Here is a 24,455-nt window from a genome sequence, read left to right on the forward strand (position 1 = left end):
TCCTGTTCTGGACATTTATTCCAAAGAAGAGTCGTAGAGCATATCTGAAAATCAAACCTGGTGTCTATTCAAACAGAAATCAGTAGTACTAACCTCAAAGCAAAGTTTCAGTCAAAATCTTCAGAATGATAAAGAAACTCTCTACCTAAAATTAAAAGGTTCAAATTGATCCATTAAAATATTCAGCTCCACAAATGTTATCACGATGACTTAAAAACATACAAAACCCAAATTAATTATTTTAACAGAATATGACACACATACCTTTTCTATAAGGTTCTATAAGAACATCTGAACCACTGCACAGCTTCCGTAATATCTGAACTCCTTTGGGAGATTTTAGATTTAAGGCAAGTGATTTCTTCCCATTTGCAAGACAGTCTAGTCTTTCAAATCCTCCACCTCCATCTCCTGCCTGTTAAAATATAGCATACTCAGACAAAGAATAAAAACATTTTACCAAATTATTCAAATATTTACAAAAAATGTACTATACCTAAATAGAATGTTTAATACGTACATTTTATTTTTACTGATATTTTTATAGTTATAAGTAAATCGGCATGGTAGGATTATTCCATTTACTGTAGTGTGTAAGATACATGATACAGGAGAACTACTAAATGATTTTAGACAGTATGTTGTTATATCAATTCCGAAGAAAGCAGGCGTTGCCAAGTGTGAAAACTGCCGCACCATTAGTTTAGTATCTCACGCTTGCAAAATTAAAAACTGTATTATTTACAGAAGAATGGAAAGCCATGTTGAAGTTGAGTTGAGAGAAGCTTTAGAAGCAATCCTAACTTTATGTCTGATCTTAGGGAAGATCAAATTAAGAACAAGCCCACGTACGTAGCATACATAGATCTAGAAAAGGCATTCGATAATGTTGATTGGTCCAAGCTGTTTAGGATATTGAAGGTGATTGTGATCAGATACCGAGAAAGAAGGGTAATCTACAATCTGTACAAAAATCAGTCTGCAGTGATAAGAATTGAGGACTATGAAAAAGAAGCAGCAATCCAGAAAGGAGTGATGCAAGGCTGCAGTTTGTCTCTTCTCCTTTTCAATATTTATATAGGACAAGTGGTAAAGGAAAACAAAATTAAATTGGAAAGGGGAACAAAGACAAAGGAGAGAAAATAAAATCTCTGAGATTTGCTGATTATATTGTTATTTTATCTGAGTGTGCAGAAGATCAGGAGAAATTGATGAATGGTATGGACAGAGATGAAAATAAATAAGTCTGGTAATGGAGTGGAGTCGAACGAAGTCAGGTGATGCAGGAAACATTCAATTTAGGAAATGAAGTCTTAAAGGAAGTAGATGAATGTCGTTAATTGCACAGTAGAATAACTAATGATGGCAGAAGTAAGGAGGACATAAAATGCAGACTAGCACAAGCAAGGAAGGCCTTATATAAGAAAAGAAATTTGTTGAATTTGAACACTGATATAGTGATTAGAAAGATGTTTTTGAAGACTTCAGTCTGGAACATGGAAGTGTATGGAAGTGAAACATGGATGATAACTAGCTCAGAAAGGAAGATAACAAATTATTTAAAATGTGGTTTCTAAGGAAGAATGGTGAAGGTGAGATGAGTAGTTAGAATCAGGAATGAAGAGATACTGAGATCAAATTGGAGAGAGGAGAATGATCTGATGAAATTTGGAGCAGAAGAAGAGGTAGAAGGATAGGACACATCTTAAAACATCCAAGACTTACGTAGGACGTAGTAGTTACATAGAAATGAAAAGGTTAGCCAGGATAGGGTGGCATGAACAGCTGCATCAAACAAGTCCATTTATTATTATTATTATTATTATTATTATTATTATTATTATTATTATTATTATTATTATTATTATTATTATATATAATTCGCTGGGGCCATCAAGGACCACGTTAAGTCTTGTTGCATTTGACACTGAACTTGGCCTTCTTTAGAGCCCAAATTTCCCTCATTCTTTGTGAGTGGGCCTGCTTACGCTGCTCTGTCCAAGGGGCACCGTGTCTTCTCTTCGGTTGCTCGTCTCGGTTTAGCCCGTTCGTCAATATTTTCTTGCGGAAGAGATCTCTGTTAAGGGCGTCTTCAGCTGAGATATGTAGCATTTGCAGGTCTTCTTTGGTATTTCTAAACCAGCGAATTGTGGTTTTGGGGTTTGAATCAAAAAAGTGAAATATTTCTTTAGTTAACTTTCTTCCGTCCATTCTTTTCAGATGACCGTAAAATCGTGCCCGTCTTTTTCTGATTGTGTCGGTAATTTTCTCTATTTTGCTGTAGACTTCCTTGTTGGATCTCTTTTGATGGATTCCATTTCTGTACTTTGATCCCAAGATTCCTCTCACAATTTTGCGTTCTCTTTTCTCCAGTTCTTCAAGGAGTCCTTTGTTGGCATTTAGAGACAGGGTTTCGGCTGCATATAGAACTACTGGCTTCAGAACTGTTTCATAGTGACGTATCTTGGTGTTTTGCGAAAGGCATTTTTTGTTGTAGATTGTGCGGGATGTTTGGTAGGCTATTTCCAGTTTGTGTACTCGCTCCTGAAGTGCTTCTTTGTCCAGTCCATTTTTCATGATGATCTCACCCAGGTATTTGAATTTGTCTACTCGGGTGATGTCCCCGTATTTTGTATGGAGTTTTGGTGGAGCCTCTTTGATGTTAGTTATTACTTCTGTTTTCTCGAACGATATCTGCAAACCAGTTTGTTCGGCAATTTCCTTTAAAATTTCAACTTGAGCTCTAGCGGTTTCTATGTCTTTTGAGAGAACAGCAATATCATCGGCAAATGCTAAGCAGTCTGTTGCGATCCCCTTGGATTTCGTTCCTATTCTCAATGGACTGTAGTTGGTTTCCTGTAATCTCACCCGCCAGGTTCTGTTGATCTTTTCAAGAACACAGTTGAAGAGTATCGGGAATAGCCCATCACCTTGTCGGACTCCTGTTTTGATGTCAAAGGAATACGAGAGACATCCGTGGAACTTCACCTTGGATTTTGTATCGGTCAGGGTGACTCTAATTAATGCCAGCAGTTTCAAATCCACTCCAAATTCATTTAAGATGTTTAGCAGGATTTCCCGGTCAATGGAGTCGTACGCTTTCTTAAAGTCCACAAAGACAGACACATACTGCTTGGACCTTAGTGTACAATATCTGATGATCGTTTTGAGATTTTGGATCTGTTCAGCTGTTGAGCGACCTTTTCTGAACCCTCCTTGGTATTCACCTATTTGATGTTCGACTTGTGCTTCCAAACGCTCCAGGATGGCAAGTGATAGAATTTTGTAAGTCACGGGTAGCAAAGATATTCCTCTGTAGTTGTTGATGTTCTTCATGCTGCCTTTTTTGTGTAATGGATGGATCAAAGCTATTTTCCAATCTTCGGGTAGGGTCTCCTTGTTCCAAATTTCTTTTATTTGCTTTTGCAAGATATCAAGTGATTCCTCTGGGGCATATTTCCATAGTTCTGCTACTACTGAGTCTTCCCCCGGCGCTTTGTTATTTTTCAGACGGGCAATGTGGCGCTTGATTTCATCTCTGTCGGGTGGTCTGGAATCTGGGTACCTGAGTAAGGGTTCCTTGGTCTCGATGTCGCTTTGCGGTTTAGAGCAATTAAGTAAATTCTTGAAGTAATCTGCCAGAATGCTGCAATTTTCTTCATTTGATGTCGCCAGTGTGCCGTCCTTTCGCTCAAAGCATAGAGATGGTGGTTTATAGCCAGTGAGTTTGCGTTTGAAGGCTCTGTAGTACTCTCTGCTTTCATTCTTCCTAAAGTTTTGTTCTATCTTTTCAATGAGAGATTTTTCGTATTTACGTTTCTCAGTTCTGAACACCCTAGCTGCTTGGGCACGTTGGGTTTTGTAGGTTTCCCAATCATTTTCTGATTTCGTAGAGTAGTACTGTTTCCACGCATTGAGTCTTTCTTGGAGGACTGATTCACAGGTACCATTCCACCAGGCATGCTTTTTGCCTCTCTTGATTTCTGTAACGTCTTTGGCGGCCTCAACAAGGAGACTTTTGGCGTTGTTAAAGTCAGTGTCATTTGGTCTAGCCTTCTCCTGGAACTCCTCGACCCTTTGCCGAAGTTTATCATTGTCGAAGCGTGTGATCTGTTTGGTTGTCTTCCTTGTGTTTGCGGGAATTGGTTTGAATTTGATAAGAGACATATAATGATCTGAGGCCACATTGATGCCTTTCATTACCTTGACATTCATAATCTCAGGGCTGTTTCTCCTGGAGATTGCAACATGATCAATTTGAAACTCTCCGAGAGCTTGGACGGGAGAACGCCAAGTCATTTGCTTTCTGGGTAGATGGCGAAGGTGGGTCGACATGACCTGCAGGTTGTGATTTTCGCAAATGGACACCAGTCTTTTGCCGTTGGGATTGGTTCTTTTGTGAGCAGGGTAATTTCCTATAACTCTCTTGTACTTCTGTTCACGACCTAGTTGGGCATTGAAGTCACCCAAAAGAAGCTTGACATGGTGTTTGGGGATTATGTTTAATCTTTCATCCAGTAGGTCTCAGAAATTATCAACTTCGTCTGGATCAGACTTGTTCTTATCGTTTGTAGGAGCATGTGCGTTAACTAGGGCGTAGGTTTTGTTCGCGCATTTAATTGTGAGTATAGACAATCTGTCATTCACAGGTTCGAAATTTGCAACCGATTTAAGGATCTTGGTTCTAACAGCAAACGCGGTTCCAAGCATCACAGCTCCATTGAGGATTCCTCTTTGCGCTTTGCTCTTGAAAAATCGGTAGCCTTCGGATTCAAAAATCTCTTCATCTGGGTACCTTGTTTCCTGTAGGGCCATTATGGATATCTGATTTTCGTGAAGAGCTTTGGTGAGGGTTTTCAGCTTGCCATTTTGTGTAAGTGAATTTATGTTGAAAGTTGCTAGAAAGGTTTTAGATTTTGGTCTGAGTTTTTGACTCTTCGGGGTACACCGAGACGCTCCGACTCGTCTCTTGCATGATGTCGAGTCTCCCCCAGAATCCGAACGAGACTCGTGCGCCGTGGCGTTCACGACGAGGGATTTATCCGAAGATTTACCCCCTGGGGTATGTTTCTTGAAATGTTGTGCCATCATGCTTTTTGACTTGACTTTGCTTTGGACGGGTACCCATCCTTTTACAACTAGGGTTGTTAGCCCTAGAGGTTGCCTCAAGATGTTTTCTGGCTTCTGATCATTTACCAGTCTTCGCCGTAACCCTGGCAAGGGACCAGTTTTTTTTTTCACGATGGTATTTTATTTCCCTACTACCCTCTGACTCTGCTGGCGGCAGAGCCAGCGAGCTTCCCCAATTCCAATGGGACGCGCCCGATGGAGGTAACCGGTAAATCCCCACATGGGTATTATTATTATTATTATTATTATTATTATTATTGTACCGGGAGGTACACCTCAAAGCCGTGCATTCAAAACTAGCGTCTAAATGAACTCCTCTATTGGTCAAACAGTGAAACTGAAACTACACCAACTTGGAACTTTAATCAAAAGATCTCACCACTAAAATATTGAGTAATTTTGTTATTGTGCAGTTTCCTAACCTGAGTGAATTTCTACTTGTTTTGTTTAACATTCATCAAGAAGTTTGGACATTTTTCCACAGAGGACACCACTAAAAACTATGATCATGCACCCTGGTGCGAGTTGTAAGAAGTTATAATTTAAAGAAGTTTTGTATTTCTAGGTTTTTGTAACTGATTGATGTTCATTTATTTTTGGGTTGGCAATATTTCCTTTTTCTTTCTGCCAGTGTTGAATCTAGCCAATCCCTAATTTCTGTATTTAATTTTCAACCTATCACAGGCTTCTTGTCCGATTCTAAGTGTAACTTTGAAATTCATCCAATAAAATTGAGGGTGTGGCTAGTTTAGTCTTGAATGATCTCGAACCTTCCCTGAGGGTTTATATAACTGCGGATTTTCTCGTTTCTGGGCCAAGTGATCGTCATCTTACTGAGTGTTTGTGTCAAAGCAGGAGGTGGGCGGCCTCTTTCATCGGTCAACAGAACATCTACAAGGTAATGGCCACATAACTTCTTTCTTTCTTGCTACCTCCGCAGCTTAACCCGAGGGAAAGGTCCGACTCCTTAGTTATGTAACAAGCTTTTCTAAAATGTTACTTTCTTCTGGCTAATGTAAAAACCTTCATAAAATCTTTAACTGTAAACCGGGGATATAGAGTGATGTATCCTCTCGAGCTCCCCTTCATCTTGTTTTGAGGTGACTACGTTTTGTAACTTTTCTTCTGTAAGGTGTTAAAGCAATTCCTATACGAGTCACCTCAGTAGTTTGGGAATAGCCCCTGTTTCATCGGCCTAGAGCCCTTTAGGTTTTTAAGTGTTCATTATATTGGAATGCCGTGTGCTTCCATTCACCTTGTGTTTGGGCCAGTTATTTAACCTGTTCTTTTCCATGAAGGCCCGGTAGGTTGGGTATTAAATACCCCTGTAAGTTCTATTTGTAAATGGTGGTTTGAGAGACCAGAGATTGATGTAATGTTGCCTTGAGTAGGCAGTAAGAAACTGAGAGCCTGTAGGCTCTTTTTCAAATTTTGTAATTGTAACGAGTGTCTCTGGAAGGCTAGATATTGTATTTTGGAGAGCAAGTGCTCTTGAATTAGGGGATTTCTGCCCTTGAATAATTTGTGCTCTTTTGTAAATTTGAGCTGGGGGTTCAAGAATTGTAAAGCGAGGGGCTTGAAGCCCAGGACCTGTTGAATTCACTAATATTGTATTTTCCTTGACTTGTTTTGAAATCGCTAATTGTACCTGTTATGTTGTTATTTGTTGATTTTTTAAATTCTAAAGAAATATAACCTTTGTTAAAGTTTTATATTAATTTTGAGACTGTAGTTAGACCCATTCAAGCCCGCACCTTCTTTCATCACCTCTGCGTTCCACAGATACCCCAGAACAATTATTATTATTATTATTATTATTATTATTATTATTATTGTTGTTGTTGTTGTTGTTGTTATTTCAATTTCAAGGGGGCCTACTTGGGATGGCACCTGTTCAAGCTTTAATCTCTGATCTTAGTCCAGTATGGTCACATATTCTCCTAGTCTAGCTCCTTTCTTTTCCCTGGCAAGAAGGTACCTTTCTTCTTCAGAGTATTTTTCCTAAAAACCATGAACATTCTTCAGGATCTGTCTCATAGCCTATTGCCCCCATTTTTTTTATATCCTTCTCAAATTCCAGTCAGCCAGGTGGTATGAACTTTCTTGTTTTGCCAGAAAATGAACAGGCAGCTGGTCAGTCTGTTGAGAGACATTCTTGTCACGCGACCATAGAAAGTTACCCTCCTTTTCCTGGCACAGTCATAGAACCTGTCTATATGGGAGTAAAGCTCTGGACTGCAACACAGTCAGTTTTCCCCATCTTCTAGTATCGGGCCTAGGATCTTTCTGAGATTTCTTCCCTCTCCAAATTCCACTTTTTAATACCAATATAAATGGTCCATTATTGGACATTATAAATTTTCCAGCTAACTCATTCCTGATTGCCAGCATTTCGCCCCAGTGTGCTAAGTTGGGCTCATCAGTCGGTAAAGAGCACAATTAACAACATGCATGGTGAGTGCATTAAACAAATTTGGGACAAATATTTCAGGTTCCCTAAGGGAATCAACATCTATATCATTCCAGTTTTTAACCAAGCCTTTTCTGTTCAGTGACGGACAGTCAATGGCACATAGGGCTTTCAGCTGGATGTCTATTACTAGTGTTCCAGCTTCAGCTGCATGGCAAGGATCAACTGCAAGTGATGAAGTTTGAATATGTTGGGGTTTACAATGGAGTTCAACTTGTGGAAGATTTGAAGGCAGGGATCAATGGACAAAATGACGAACAATAAGCACCACCTCTGATCACCAGGAGAAAGCCAACCGAAATTCGAAAATCTATTGTATCATTCTCTGTCTTTGTGCACTCTATGGTACAAATGTTGGCCAACTATGAAAGAAGTAGAACACTGTTTAAGCGTGATGGAGACTAGGATGTTGAGGTGGTCAGCCAGCATCACTAGACTGGAATGCACTTCCAAAATAGAGATTAGAACACGATTTTGTGTTGCACCGATCCAGAAGTAAATGCATGTTAGTGAATTATATTTTGGACATGTGCAGAAACACAAACGATGAGCAGATACCATTGCAAAGGTGACCTACATACTGGAATTAATTGGAAAGAGACCCAAAGAACAAAACTTCATGGCGCTACAGCCCCGAAGGGTCATGGCTTTCCAAGCGACCGCTGCTCAGCCCAAAGGCCTGCAGATTACGAGGTGTCGTGTGGTCAGCACAACGAATCCTCTCAGTCGTTATTCTTGGCTTTCTAGACCGGGAAAGAGACCCAAAGGATGACCAAAACGAATAAGTTAGCTGTCTTTTGATGATTTTATCATTTTTTTAAATCCCTTCCTTTTTCTTTATCCTTTTTTTTTTTTCTGGAAATATAGTACATATATACATACACACATACATACATTATCATAATAGACTGTTATGCCTTTCAGCGTTTAGTCTGCAAACCTCTGTGAATTTACTAAACGTCGCCACAATCCTCTATTTGCAACTAGTGCTGTGGCCTCATTCAGTTCTATACCTCTTATGTTTAAATTGTTAGAAACTGAGTCTAACCATCGTCGTCTTGGTCTCCCTCTACTTCTTTTACCCTCCATAACAGAGTCCATTATTCTCCTAGGTAACCTATCCTTCTCCATTCGCCTCACATGACTCCAACACTGAAGCCAGTTTATGTGCACAGCTTCATCCATCGAGTTCATTCCTAAATTAGCCTTCATCCCCTCATTCCAAGTACCCTCCTGCCATTGTTCCCACCTGTTTGTACCAGCAATCATTCTCGCTACTTTCAGTCTGTTACTTCTAACTTATGAATAAGATATCCTGAGTCCACCCAACTTTCGCTCCCATAAAGCAAAGTTGGTCTGAAAACAGACCAATGTAAAGATAGGAGGGCTATTTTTTTTTTTTTCAAGGTCTGATCGGTCGTGACAGTCAAACACCCGCGAATATATGATGAACCGCTACGCAGATGTGTTGCGCAACATCTCTGAAATGACCGTTATGCGCCTCACCTCAGTCCCGTCAGTAGTGAACGTGCAGCGCGCTCGTAAACATGGCTACAACGATCGCTTCGCCCGCCAAGTGTGAAGTGCGTGGTGCAATTCGATTTCTTCAGGCTGAGGGGTGCAATGCAGCCGAAATTCATCGCCGAATAAGTCGTGTGTATGGTGAAACGTGCATGAGCGACAGCAAAGTGCGACAATGGTGCAGGAACTTTACAGCAAGGCGTACAGACATCCATGATGCAGGCGGCCAGGGAAGGAAGCGTGTGTCAACCGATGATCTTGTTCAGCGTGTGGATCAGGCAATTCGAGAAAATCGTCGGTTCACAATTTCTGTGTTGAGTGCTTCGTTTCCTGAAATTTCCAGGTCAGCTCTCTACACAATTTTGAGTGAGACACTTCAGTACCGCAAACTTTGTGCGAGATGGGTTCCGAAGATGCTGTCTGACCGTCACAAAACACAGCGAATGGGCGCCGCTTTAGCGTTTCTCCAGCGCTACCATGATGAAGGGCTGGATTTTTTGAACAAAACTGTCACAGGGGACGAGACATGAGTTCATTTTGAAACAGAAGAAACAAAAGAGCAATCCAAACAGTGGATGCATTCACACTCCCCGAGTAAGCCAAAGAAGTTCAAGCGAACATTCTCCAACAGAAAGTGTATGGCTACTGTGTTCTGGGACCGGAAAGGAGTTCTGTTGGTGGAATTCATGGAACGTGGTTCCACCATCACTGCAGCCGCATACTGTGCGACTATTCAACGTCTATGACCGGCAATTCAGAATAAGCGGAGAGGGATGTTGTCATCAGGCATTGTCCTCCTCCATGACAATGCTTGGCCGCACACTGCAGCTGCCACCACGAACCTCCTGCAGCGTTTCCAGTGGGACGTTTTCGATCACCCAGCATACAGTCCGGACCTGGCTCCATCAGATTTTCACCTCTTTGCTCACATGAAACGCTGGCTAGGAGGACAGCGTTTTGACACCGACGAGGCGCTGCAGACCGGCGTACAAAGATGGTTACAGGCGAAGGCGGCGACGTTCTATCAAGAGGGCATTGACAAGTTGGTACCACGCTACGACAAATGTCTCAATCTGCGAGGCGACTATGTTGAAAAATAGCTGTGATGTATCAGTAAGTGTTACTAATAGAAAAGTGTCAAATTTGTACTGCTGTTTCATTTCGTGACCAATCGGACCTTGAAAAAAAAAATTAGATCTCGTAGTTTCGTCTGGGAGCTGACTTCCTTCTTAGAGAATACTGTTGATCCAAACTGCGAGCTCACTGCATTAGCTTTACTACACCTTGATTCAATCTCACTTACTATATTACCATCCTGGGGGAACACACAACCTAAATACTTTAAATTATCGACCTGTTCTAGCTTTGTTTCACCAATCTGACATTCAATTCTGTCGTATGTCTTACCTACAGACATCAATTTAGTCTTCGAAAGGCTAATTTTCATACCATACTCATTGCACCTATTTTCAAGTACCAAGATATTTGACTGCAGGCTTTCGGCACAATCTGCCATTAAGACCAAGTCGTCAGCATAGGCCAGACTGCTTAATACATTTCCACCTAACTTAATCCCTCCCTGCCATTTTATACCAATTTTTGGTTCTTACTTCCTCTAGTACTTCATGACAAGGCTAAATTAAAGTGAGCCTCATAATACTACTTACCTTACCATTTTCACTTTTCTATTTCTTATTTTTAATTCCTTTTCTTTTCCTTAGATCTCATAAAATCCATATCAGTACTAGTAGTCTCATATTCTATCCCATTGAATAGTCTCATATTCTAAGAGTTTTTATATATACCACTATCCACCTCTTGAAGTACTAAAACAAAATCATATCATTTGTTACCTAGCAACTAATTTTATTTCAGGAATAACAACAATTGTGAATTATACTGCATCATTTTTTAACCTTAAGATCTACAGCAAGAGTGCTCAAGAACCTAAGATATCTACAAAAAAATTATCTTCACTAAAAAGTGCTACATGAACTTCTATTTTTAATACTTCAAGAAAAGTGTCATAAATGTTACAAATGTGTTTACTTCTTGCCATTTTTGTATCGGCTGATGATGACATGGACATATGTCGAAACCGGTTCTATAACATATTAAACATGTTGCTACAATATTATTGTATTGTATTGTATTGTATTGTATTGAAGAGGTGGAACATCTTTCTCTTTTTAGCATTGTAATTTTCAGCAAATGATCCATGTAAACTGTGAACAGCAAAGGTGAAAGTTTACAGCCATGTCTAACCCCTGTAAGTACCCTGAACCAAGAACTCATTCTACCATCAATTTTCACCGAAGCCCAATTGTCAACATAAATGCCTTTGATTGATTTTAATAATCTATGTTTAATTCCATAGTCCTCCAGTATGGTGAACTTTTCCCTCGGCACCCTGTCATATGCTTTCTCCAGATCTACAAAACATAAAACACAATTGCCTATTCCTCTCGAAGCATTTTTCAATTACCCGGCGCATACTGAAAAACTGATCCTGAAAGCCCCTCTGTGGTCTGAAACCACACTGGTTTTCATCCAGCTTCCTCTCAACTACTGATCGCGCCCTCCTTTCCAAGATGCCAGTGAATACTTTGCCTGGTATAATAATCAATGAGATACCTTGATAGTTGTTGCAATCTTTCCTGTTCCCTTGCTTATAGATGGGTGCAATTACTGCTTTTGTCTATTCTCAAGTTACCTTACCAATACTCCATGTAATCTTACTACTCTATGAAGCCATTTCATCCCTGCCTTCCCACTTCAGGTCTAATTTCATTTATTCCTGCTGCTTTGTGACAATGGAGTTTATTTACCATCCTTTCCACTTCGGCAAGCGTAATTGTAAGCTGTAGTGGGACAGAACTGGAACTGGATGTTGTGTGTTGCAAGAAGTTGGAGTTTGGAAATGTAAAAGTTTTTTTAAAATTTAACATATCTGAAGGATTTTATTTTGTTTGTAATATTTTGAGATATGAAGAAATAAGAACTCTGGACTCAACGGGAATTATTTTAAGTAACTGCAAGAAATATTAATTTAAATATGTGTGTAATAATTTTTCTTTTAGGCAATAAGCAAGAAATGTTGAACTGTATGTACATTGAGAGATGCAAGAAGTATTTTGATTCAAAAATTATATAACTAATAAAATGTAATTTAAGAAAACCTCAAGATTGGATTGTTAACATTGCAATAGTAATAAAGTGATCTGTATATCATGATGTAATTGGTGACATTTAAAAAATGTAAAGGTGCTTTAATTTGAAACAGCCTATACCGCACGCGCGGTTATGGATGTTGAAATAAGTGATGTAATTTCTCTAGCGTCAGTAGCCAGGAAATGACCATATATGGTCATGCGAATGTATTGGCGAACGAGAATCTAGTGGAAATTGTTTCTTATTGGTTAATTGTAATCGAGCCATATCCGGTCTTCTTGCCGGCTCTGGAAAAATTATGCGTATGCTCGGCATCATTTTCCATCCGACCGCCCTAGCGAGCATTCGCGCTCGAGGGCTACCCTCGGGAACTCCTGCCTTTCCGAGGTAAGCATTATTTCTGTGCTATTTTCATGTTATTATTAATGTTTTCTGATTTCGTTTGATTTAATTTAATTCCTTTGCGTTTCGGTATTTTATTGCTTTATATAATTTTCAAAGTTTAATATTCAACGTGTCTGAGTTTGCCCTAGATTCTCGCTCTCGTAATTTAAAAGTCTTTCTTCTGTCTTTTAATCAACTATCCTTTCATTTGTGTTTTGGTTTCGTAATTATTCCGTTTGTCAAATGTGTAAAGTATCTGCTGCTCTGTTATGTAACTTAGTCTCTTGTAAAAAATTTTATTTGTTATTTTTAATATAATTGAGATAGAGGGTGCTTCATGTAAGTCTTTTCTCCCCCGTAACGTTATACATTTCCATGGACCTCTGGGTTATGGGCCCAGCACGCTTCCACTGTGCCACTCTGCTTTAAACGTATAACGTATATTCTTAAGAATGGTGTCCTGTGTTGTCCTGCTTGCGGTCGTAGAGACCCCAAAATTGTAGTCCCAACTAACCTGGTTCTGGCTCTCTTCAAATATTTTCATGAATCCCCAGTGGGCGGTCATCTGGGCGTTTTCAAAACAAGAGAGAAGATTCATAACCACTTCATTTGGAGATCCATGCATAGTGAGATTTGTACCCTTGTCAAGTCCTGTAAGATTTGTAACATCAGCAAACCCGCCCCGAATACTCATCTAGGTCTCTTGTCTTCTGAGCAAGCTTCTCGCCCAATGGAAAGACTGTTCATAGACTATATCAGGCCCTTACCGAGATCTCTGAATGGTCATCGTTTCATACTTGTGTATGTTGACGCCTTTTCGCGTTTTATGTGGCTGTTCCCCACTCGGATGGGTAACGATAACACCACCATCTCGTGCTTGAAACAGATATTCGCCTCGTTTGGACCCTGTCAATTCTTGGCAAGTGATAACGCAAGAGCCTTTACTTCTGCCCAGTTCCGGAATTTCTGTTTTGATCTATCCATTGCTCATGTAACCACTACCCCGTATTACCCGAAGCCCAATTATACTGAGAGAGTGAATCGTAACCTGCGATCTGCCCTCATCGCTTATCACTCCTCAGACCACTCCAAGTGGGATTCCTCACTGAATTGGTTGTCATTTGCATTTAACACTGCTGTCCATGAAAGCCACAAGCAAACCCCTGCTTCATTAATGTTGGCTTTTACTCCAAATTCTCCTCTATCTAACCTATGGTCAATTAATGATCTTCTGCCCGACGATGCCAGCCCAGAAAAGATCCGAGCTAATTGGCACCATGCACGAAAGAACTTGAAGGTTTATTACGCTAAGGTCCAGCATAATTACAACCACGGGTGAAGGCCGCACGAGCTCTCTGTGGGTGACCAGGTGTTTATTAAAACACATCCCGTCAGTAGTGCTGCGGACCATGTTATCAGTAAGTTGGCCCCCAGATTTCGAGGTCCCTGCACCATCTTAAAGTTCCTTACCCCAGTGACATTATTGGTGAGCGATCCCGAAATGAAAAGGATCAGCAGAGTCCACCTCTCCCAGATCAAAGTACCTTAAGTCTGGTAGGGAAGGGTAAATACCATGGTTGGTGACCATGTAGATTTAGTTGTAAGTTATTTGTAAGAATTTAGTTATAAAATAATTTTTTTGTAAGGTATTTATAAGGATTTAGTTATAAGATAATAATAAGTTAGGTACATTTTACTTTAGGGTCACTCCTTGGAATTTGTTCCCCTCACTTTCAGGTTTAGGGTAAACTCCTATAGTTTCCTTTCACCCCCACCATAATCTTGTCAGATGTATTATAGATAGCAGTGCTTACCCCGGGGTTAGTGCCCTAATATCCCTGGTGTGCGAGGGAGAGTCCCTACTGCATACTTATTAAGCCACCCTTTGGGTGACTGCGCAAGAGCTTTGAGCCCAGCAGCATACTTTCCTTAAGTATTCCCCTGTCTGCTGAGGTTTGTTTGTGTTACAGTGGCTGCAGTGACCAGCTTCTTCGGACAGCAACCTGAAATGCCAAGTTGGGAGGCACACTCTGTGCCTTGGGCGCTACCATGCCACACCACGATCCTGTGACGAACGTCCTAATGGTGGTAGTCTGCCTGGACGGTGTCTCACCCTGCTGCTTATCTGGTGCAAGATACCACTGCACTGCAATTACATGGCTACCTCGATTGGACTGAAATTGAATGGTGGCTGGCAGCAGACGGCCATGTTGGCAGCCGCATCATCAGCGAGAACCTGTGGCCTAACTGTGCTGTGACTGGTGTGGAAAAGTGGTGCAAAATACTTAGTCCATAACTCACCCAATAGGAGGCTTTTGAACGCTGTTTGGCAACAAGTGAGAAGTTCCTGGCTGACTAACATTTGGCAGAAATAAAGTGTGTGCATCCTATGGTGGATAGAGTACAAATTGTCTAAACAATTGAAAAAGGTTCAGAAGGCATTTTGGAGTGTAATGTGACTAGCCATGTAGGTTTTGTGATATTTATTGAATAGGTGGATCTATGAACACCTTTATTATTTTTGAAAATTATTGATGAATCATAAAATCTTGGCTACTAAAAGGACCTGTGGTGTGCTGACAGTTTGTTTTGTTTGTTATCAGAAAGTCTACTTCAAGAAATCGTGTGTGTTAGAGTGATGTATCTTTACCATCTGTACTGTGTGGGAACATTTTATCGCTTTCTCCCCAAGGAAACTATGTTAATGGTCGAGCGTGGCTCGACTCTCGGGGCAAGGAAGATGTCACAGGTGAACAATATAGTGGAAGTGGAAAGTGTTTTTGAAGACTTTATTTGTAAAGTATGATATAATGTTTTATTTGTAATGACCTAACCTGTACTGTGTAATATTTGTAACATAGGTATTTGTAAATAGTAGATTTCAATTCTGTACTTACTAGAAGTATCTAGAAAATTGTTGAACAGGGTGTGTGCCTTTTGTGGGTTATGTTTTCTAGAAGGAATTTTCTAACTATTCTGGAAATGGAAGATTCGCAAATGTGTGTATTCGAGAATGTTAGTTAAAGTTCGCGACGGGAGTAGGAATTGTGATTGGTGAACCTAGGAGGGGATGGGCGGACTCATGCATTCTGATTGGCTACTCCAAGGCCAGGGTTTCTTATATATAGTGAGCAAGGCAGCGTTCGTAAGAAATTCGGTCTTGTCTTGGCTTGATCTGCCTTTAGTCTGTGTTGGTCAGCGTCGTGTGCGATGCCTCACTTCGGGGATGGCGCACCTTCGGGTAAGCACTCTTACTTTCCGTTCCGGTTTAAATTTCCGTAATGTTCGGTTGCTATTTCGTATAGGAGTCTGCCCTAACCTAACCTAGATTCACCAAATTAATTATTTACGACGCCTTAGCTTTTCTGCTGGGGTTCCCTGTTTGTTTTCGAGGCATTCCCATTTCTTATTTCACTAAATATGTAGATTGTAATTTAATACATTTACCTTGGGGTTTGCCTCTGGTAGTTCAGTGTCTCTTGATGTACGCTAGAGTTTAAGAGAGTAAATTCACTTCACTGTAAATTGTAATTGCTTTTACGTTGCTTTTGACCTACTATATTGCATTGTACAACTGCTTTGGTAACTAGATGTATAGTAATTTGAAATTTTGAATTTACAGAAAAGCATTGTCAAAGAACCTCTAAGTTAGGTATATCACAGAGTTTATAGTTCGTATGTTGCAAGTTTGGTGGAATTCGTTTCGGAATGTATTTGTAAAATTTTCACTTGTAAATAATATTTTTCAAATTTAAGGATCACGGCGAACTATTTTGGGATCTGCAACCTAAGCCATATCCATGCCCTCAGTAGGTCGTAGTTCATTCCATTTTCCTGGTTCATTGTCCACTAGTTGGCCCTACTGATATTTCGTATTATGTTGTTGTTGCCAGAGATCCGCGTAGGCCAGCTGATGTTTCTCTGAGTGTATAGTGTTTTCTGATAGTGTGTAGTTGCTCTTACTTCCCTCCTTTATTGTGTTTAGTACTTGTTTTGTGTAGCCACCGTAGTAAAGGTTACAGTAACTGCTAAACCCATACTAGCACAGAAGTCCAGCAAACGCTTCCCATTTCCATTACCTTCCATATCTTCCCCACATTTACAAAACACCCTTTCGTATCCTTCAGTTCTATTTCCAACTCTCACATTGAAATTGCCCATTAGCACTATTCTATCCTTGCTGTTGACCCTGACCACGTTTTCACTCAATGCTTCATAAAACTTGTCAACTTCATCCTCATCTGCACCCTCACATGGTGAATACACTGAGACAATTCTCGTCCTAGTTCCTCCAATTGCCAAATCTACCCATATCATTTGCTCATTTACATGCCTAACAGAAACTATGTTATGTGCAATGGTATTCCTGATAAACAGCCCTAGCCCATACTCTACCCTTCCCTTTCTTAACACCCGTCAAGTACACTTTATAATCTTCTATCTCTTCCTCGTTATCTCCCCTTACCCAAATATCACTTACTCCTAGTACATCGAGATGCATCCTCTTTGCTGACTTAGCCACTTCTACTTTCTTTCTTCCATAAGCTCCATTAATATTGATAGCTCCTCATTGAATTCCATTTTGTTGGCCAAGTTGTTTCCAAGGAGTCCCTCGCCTGTCAAATGGGAGTGGGACTCTGTTACTCCCATAGGTCCAAGGCTTGCTTAAAATGTTCTGAGCTCAGTAAATTCATGAAGCAGGATGCTATCCTACTTACACATAGTCCAAGTGAGGATCTCTCCTCTAACGAGTTATGGACCACCGGTGGATTGTATAGTCCTAGCTGCCTGAGCACAAGGAGGGGGCCATGGCTCAGAATATGTCCGAGATGCCCACTCTCATTCCATAGCAACTGGTATCCCAACTCTCAGAACCACTTACTAGGCTACTCAGTCGTTACCCATGGTTCACGAACTAGGACATGCTACAGTAACCCACACCATGAACCATGCAACTATAGTAAATTTTAAATATTAAGGAACTTTATTTTGCCGTGCCGTTTTATTTGTGGAATTTCATAATTTGTTGTAAGTAACAAAATCCACTGCATGAATAGTTTCTCCCTAGTTCCTCACTGGCAATTCTTGGTCCATGAAATGAAAGTAAGATGTGATTTACTTTATTTTTATTTAAACAACAAAGCACACAATTTGTGCATAGAATGAGAGGGTCACTTAGTTTGTACAATAGTTAATTACAGACTTTGCTTGTTTTGTACACTCCACAACATGATAACGGTAAAATGCTGTCCACAAACACAACTGGGATCAGGCTCATGGTAGAACTTAAAACTTGGAGACCTTATGGTGACAGCCATGCACTGCCAAAGAATTTACGAAGTGGCAGAGTTCCTGGTTTACTTCGGTCCATGCCTTGCCCATCAAGTCCTCTGTCATACAGAACTCTGGCCATATATCCTCCATTTTCATTTTCTTTTCTTCCATGAGTTATTTCCAGCTAACCATAGAAAGTTGGGGTAATTTGAATTTCAAATCTTCAATCAGAAAGAACTTCCCAGGAAAGTCATAGACGAGTCTGGAGCATGTTCATTTAGATACGCTGATGGTTGCCTTTAAGAATCATGCCTTGACCCTTTCCAAGGTGGCTAGGTCATTCTTAGTTTGTCCCATCATTAATGGTGACATCAAATAACAGAGGACTCAGGGGGTCACCTTGTAACACACTGTTGGTCTGCATCATCTCTATAGAAGTTGTTACATTGTCTGAGATTAAGTTTTATTTGTATTTATGTGAAATGTTGTTATCCACTTGCGTAGTTTGATTGTTAATTATTCTGCTCAATACATATTTTAAGGTTGACTCCCTTTTTTTACTTACTGTCTTCTTAAACCTAGGCAGTTCCTTGTCCTTTTTTATAACTGCAAGTGTTCCCCTCCCCCTCTTTTATGGGAATGTTACAGTTTTGCTTTCCACTCTGCTAGCTTAAGTGTCGCATATTCTTTCTTAATACTCTGATACTGCTAACAGTGTCCCTTTAAAAATGTCACTGATCTGGGGTCGGGTTGTGCTCAGAAAGTACCAATGATGGCACGTAGAGAGCGCAGTCAACCATCCCATAACTTGATGATGATTATTTAATTTAATTTAATTTCGCACAATGTGCATAATTAGAGGACATACTCTTAAGCATTTTCACAGAATTTTGTCAGAGATATTTCTCTGCGCTTACGTCATTACGTGATATCTGTCACGTGGGTCATCATAAAGTTTGCACACGCATAGTTCATCCGGTTGGTGGTAGATGTCTCTCGTGCAGATACCGTGGTGAAAACCATGAACAGCAAAACGCGTCATGAAGTGTCTCAATGAGTAATTGGCTTTTATCCATTCTCTGCTGACCATAGCATCTGTAGCGTAAAATTCAGGAACTATTTCTTCTCTTTTTCCTTGCAGTTCACGGAGTAGACTCTAGTATGCTTCTGTTGATGGCAGGCATAGGTCGTATCTTAAATTCTCAATGTAGAAGTTTTCTCTGGCGAGAACATATGCCAGACGTAAGGGTGTATACTTCGAAATACACAAGGCCTTCCTCAGGAATCTTGCTTTTAATTTTTCGATTTCCTTCAGATTCTTCTTTCTTAATTGGTCCCAAATTAAAGTCAAACCATATGTCACTATTGGAGTGATTTTTAACTTGAAAATTTTTAACGCGGTATTTAATGATAACTTCCATAAATTCGGTATACTGTTCATAGTTGATAAAGCAGCGATAACTCTCTCCCGAACATGGATACTGTGTACATTTCCGTGAGTCAGTAAAGTGATTCCCAAATATTTGTAATGTGTTACGATCGATAGTGCGTCCCTTTTATAAATTATAACATCGCTAGCTGCCGGTTTGCCTCCTTTCCTGAAAGTCATTGACACAGTTTTATTTTCATTTAATTGAAGTTAGTTCTCGGTTGCCCATACTGTAAGTTTGTTGAAAGCCTCCTGGAGATATGCTAACTCAGTGGATACAAGCACCATGTCGTCCGCGTATGCGTACAATTTGACCTTTTCTGTTCTAATGCTCTGAGTTATGTCCGCAGTTACTATGTTAAATAGGAGCGGACTAAGCGGATCACCTTGCAAAACTCCGTTTGTTTGTTCTATCGGATCTGATATATCAACATTGTCATCTATTTGTATGAAATTTTTGTTCGAATGTTCCTTAAAATCCTCGTGATGTAATTTTTCCCAGTGAGCTTTTCCAGTTTACCGATTGCTATATTTCTATTCACGAGGTCGAAGGCCTTAGTGTAGTCTATAAAGACAGTGTGTAGTTTACCTCTGTGGAATCTTAATGCATCTTCTATATCCCCTTGTAAACATTTTACCTCTTGGAGTGTTGATTTTTCCTTCATGAATCCAAATTGCTCTTCCGGTATTGATCCTTCAACCAAGCTGTATAGACGTTTTGTTATGAGGCTTGTCAGTATTTTTAGGGCAGTACATTCGAGAGCTATTCCACGATATGCGTTTGGATCCCTAATATTTCCTTTCCCTTTGTATAAAATTTTAAGAGTAGAAAGTCTCCAGTTATGAGGTATTTTTCCTTGCTTTATGCATTCATTGTATAGGTCTGTCCATATTTTCTTGAGATGGGTTGCTGTACTTTTAAGATTTTCGTAGTAAATTCCGTCTGGACCACAAGCTTTTTTGTCTTTCGTTGTGTTTATTACATGTTCTACTTCTTCTACCATAAAGGGAGTGAAATTACTCTCTGGATACTCGTCTTCATTTAGCTCTTCTGGTCGAGTTTCTTTTGCTTGCAAGACTTTGCTGAAATGTTCTTTCCATATTTTAATCGGGATGCTGCTCGGAAAATGTGGTTGTTTGGGCAGTACTGCTTTGTACCATTGTTATTCTGCCTCTTCTATTTGATGATTATGATGATGATGATGATGATGATGATGATGATGATGATGAATATATTCAAAATATTGGCAACCTGTATAAAGCACATAAGAACTTCAACAGGGTCCAACATGTTTAAACATTATGACAGACCTTGAAAACTCAATACAAAAAATTGTTAAAATATTTATTGTCAACCATTTTGCATACAGAGAGTAAAACATAGGGTCATTCTTTGTCAAGAAACAAAAAATATTTTGGTAGTTTATATGGAAACTAAATGAGTAATGAAGATAAGTTATATTAATGAAAAAAATGTAAATATTAACAGATCATTGTACTAATTAAAATACATACATTTATTAAGTAAAAGTTTATATGTTGATTAGAAAAAAATAGGCTCTTTAACTAATAATCATTATAGATAAAGAAACACACTGTAAAAACAACAGTCATCTATTGAAGGAAAAATTGGCAATATTAATCTGCCATTTAGTAACCATACTATTTCTTACTCACACTGTTTACATCCTGTATGATGATGATGCTTGTTGTTTAAAGGGGCCTAAACATCTAGGTCATCGGCCCCTAATGGTATGAAATGAGACAAAATGTAATGACAATTTAAAAGTCCAAAATCATCCCCTGACCAGAATTCAAAATGTGATGATGAAGCATGAATGGATGGTAATGAATTTAAAACAATCAGTGGATCCGACCCGCAATGCCCCACATTCCCAGAAACTAGCATTAAACAATAGTAGTACTGATCAAGGGACTGCTTCTAAAGCACAATACTGAATCGATGATGCTTGTAGTCTAAAAGGGTCCAAAATCCAGGTCATCGGCTCCTCACAAAGGTACTTATCGCTAGGAAAGTAGAACCATGGTTTTTGTCATGTTGAGGTACTAATCAAAAGTAGCATAGACTTGCAGTATTCCACACATTATGGTACTACTCACAGGTAATGTAATGCGCACATGTAACACAGACCTATGGTGTTTCTCATATTGCGGCGCCATTTACAGGCAACGCACACCTATGGTGTTCCTCACATAGGTGTACTAATCACAGGGACTCGTACTATCTTGTGGTGTTCCTCACATAGTGGGTACTAATCATAGGCAAGGCAGACCCATGCTGTTGCTCACCCATGGTGTCATTCATATAGTGGTACTAATCACAGGTACTGTAAAACCCACCCTTTTTCACACACTGTCGCTATTAATCACAAACTTATTGTGTACCTAACACAGTGGTACTAATGCGCAAGTAAAAGCGACCCATGGTGTTCCCGCGTGGTGGTACTAATTACTAGTCGTCTCATGGTTCCAATTCGATCATTCCTTGGTCATCCCTTTTAGTCACCTCTTATGACTGGCAGGGGATACCATGCGTGTATTCTTCACCTGCGTCCCCCACCCACAGGGTGATGTATGTTTGGTCCGAGAGAGCTATTTTATTTTGCTCAAGTTCACTGGCAAGCCTATCCGCCACCTGAGACGCGCCATGTGGGAGTATCACCTCTCCCCCTGCTACACCAGTGTAGTAGGGTCGTGGCATCCTGTATGAGCTTCCTCAGCATTGCTATAGCACCTACTAGAGAATATTAGTTTCTTCTGCACGTATCAGTGACTAGATATAACAGCTTATAAGAATGTTATAGTGCTAACCTCAACATTGCAAGCAGTTAGTTGATATCCTGTTCCCAAGAGAGTAGGTTCACAACAAGCTGAAAATGGCAATATTTTAGGATGTTTAAATGTGATAACTGGCAGGTTAAAGAACTCTTCTATGCCAAAATTCCAACACCATAGAATTTTTAAAAATTTACAGCAATTTATAGGATATTAAAAACAAATACTGTGAAATCTAAGTACAATGATTACTGATTCAACGTAAATCACCTCTATAACAATAAAATATTCTGGCCCCAGACTTAACTCCATTAATACAATGTAAAATCCATCTTGATTTAACAATACTCAAGATAACAAAAAATCTGTCTATTATGATTGCTTTCCCAGACCCCGCTGATGTGCTTTTGCCCAGTACTATGATAATATGAGCCGTGAAAGAGTAATAAAAACATGTCATCATCATTTGAAGAGGAGAGATCTGAATGAATTATCGTTATTTCCAGCAGGAGCAACCATGACTGCTAAAGCATACACAAATTTTTTTTAGTAGATTTTCAGTTGTATTCTGGAGAATCATTTGCTGCAATTCACTGTCTGTAAATAATATGAAACAAACTGTCATTTTTTATGTTAGCATAGTGCTGAGTAGTGCTAAAAACAATATAAGGCTGTGAATATTGTATTGTACGCACACTTTTTAGTGATAGATGGACAACCTAGTGCTGAATCGGTCGACTTCGGTTATCTTCGAGATTCGTATTGGCAACCTTTGAAACACAAACTAAGAATCGTGTATGATCGCTGTGCGACATCTAGCATACACTTTACGTACTCGTACTGTTGTTGTTTACACAGCAAAGCCAAACTATAGAATTCATGCTAGGAACACGTTTCGCATCGAGAAATGTTATATAGTATTATATATTGTGTGTGTGACACAGTTGTTGGTGTAAGATAATAAAGGTTTAGAAAATTCATATTGATCGATCATATTATCGATTCAATTCAGATTTCATTTTCATTCAGTCGGCAGTATTACCGGAACCGGCAATGCTCCCTCCTTACTCCCAACCAAGTACAAAAATCTATCACTAAAAAGTGTGCGTACAATAGTTCTTTGCTAGTGTGAAAATCAAATTTGATCAAACAGAACAAAAATGAGTTAACATAGTAAATAACAGTGTACAGTAGCCCATTGCCTAATTTTTGTGTATTCTTTGTGTTTTGTGCTTTAAAATCTTGTCTTCATTGGAATTAAATGTTACAAATTGCGAAGTAATTCATGCAGTTCAATTGTAGGATGTTTACCTATACACCTGTCAAAATTAGAATGAATTATAACTAAACAAGGGGAGGTTACCATGTGGTTTTCTAGAAAAGTGTCAAAATTTTTAGGATTTTTTCTCCATAAAATATATAATATATTAGTGGACCCTTACCTGTACCTTAACATTTTCAAACGATCTTGACCGAGAGAGTGCAACATACAATTGGCCGTGGCTTAATACTGGTTTGGATAAGTAAACTACCCAGCTTTTCAAGCATTTGTAACTACGTTTTATTAATGGTTATGCAGAAGGCTAATCGACTTGATACCTTCCCGTCTGTACGTACATAGACTGTTTTATCTTAGCAGCATGTAAGTTATTAGGAATGTTCTGCCATCTGTTGAGTATATTCAGAAGCTAGAGAAGGTCAGAGAATCAAAGAGTATTTAGGAGAGAATAGTATTCTTCCATAATCAGAGGAACTGTATACTCTCTGGCTTGACAGGTAGTAATAATAAGTCATAAATGAAAGAAAAGTTCCACCTAATCAATACTATTTTATTATCACATGTAGGACCGGTTTTGACCTCTCAGAAGGTCATCCTCAGCTACACTAGAATTGCATTTACATACTATGCCTCATATTGAGAGCTAATGACATACTCTAGAATTCAACAATTTTATAGTGGTTATACCCATGCTAAGAATTCAATGTTTTACATAGTTACAATTACAAAAATTAACACTCAATGTACATATGTAAGAACTAATATGAGTTCGTCTTTTCTTTAACGTGATGAGTAAGTCGGAGTATTTTTAACATAGGCATTTGCCTAGTCAGTTTAATTGATCTCCAATCTTATGAATATGAAATGAACTTAGTTGAACAATTGTAAAATAGTCAGTATTATAGTCGTCTTAACAATAATTTACACTAAATAGAGAGATACGTGTTGATAGTTCAATAAAACAAATGACTAGCCAAAATAAAACATTAGTAAACATGGTT

General features: G+C 39.3%; 1 protein-coding gene across 4 annotated transcripts in view; it reads right to left on the reverse strand.

Moving 5' to 3' along the window:
* Nucleotides 1–24,455, reverse strand: part of Amacr (Alpha-methylacyl-CoA racemase) — a 163,168-nt gene that overhangs the window by 111,053 nt on the left and 27,660 nt on the right. For all 4 annotated transcript variants that reach the window (XM_067145814.2, XM_067145812.2, XM_067145810.2 and 1 more), the window contains one exon: nt 265–415. In XM_067145814.2, coding sequence (XP_067001915.1) covers nt 265–415 — 151 coding nt within the window. The remainder of the gene's footprint in view (nt 1–264; nt 416–24,455) is intronic.

Source organism: Anabrus simplex, chromosome 4 (genome assembly GCF_040414725.1).
Source record: "Anabrus simplex isolate iqAnaSimp1 chromosome 4, ASM4041472v1, whole genome shotgun sequence".
NCBI classification, from domain to species: Eukaryota; Metazoa; Arthropoda; class Insecta; order Orthoptera; family Tettigoniidae; genus Anabrus; species Anabrus simplex.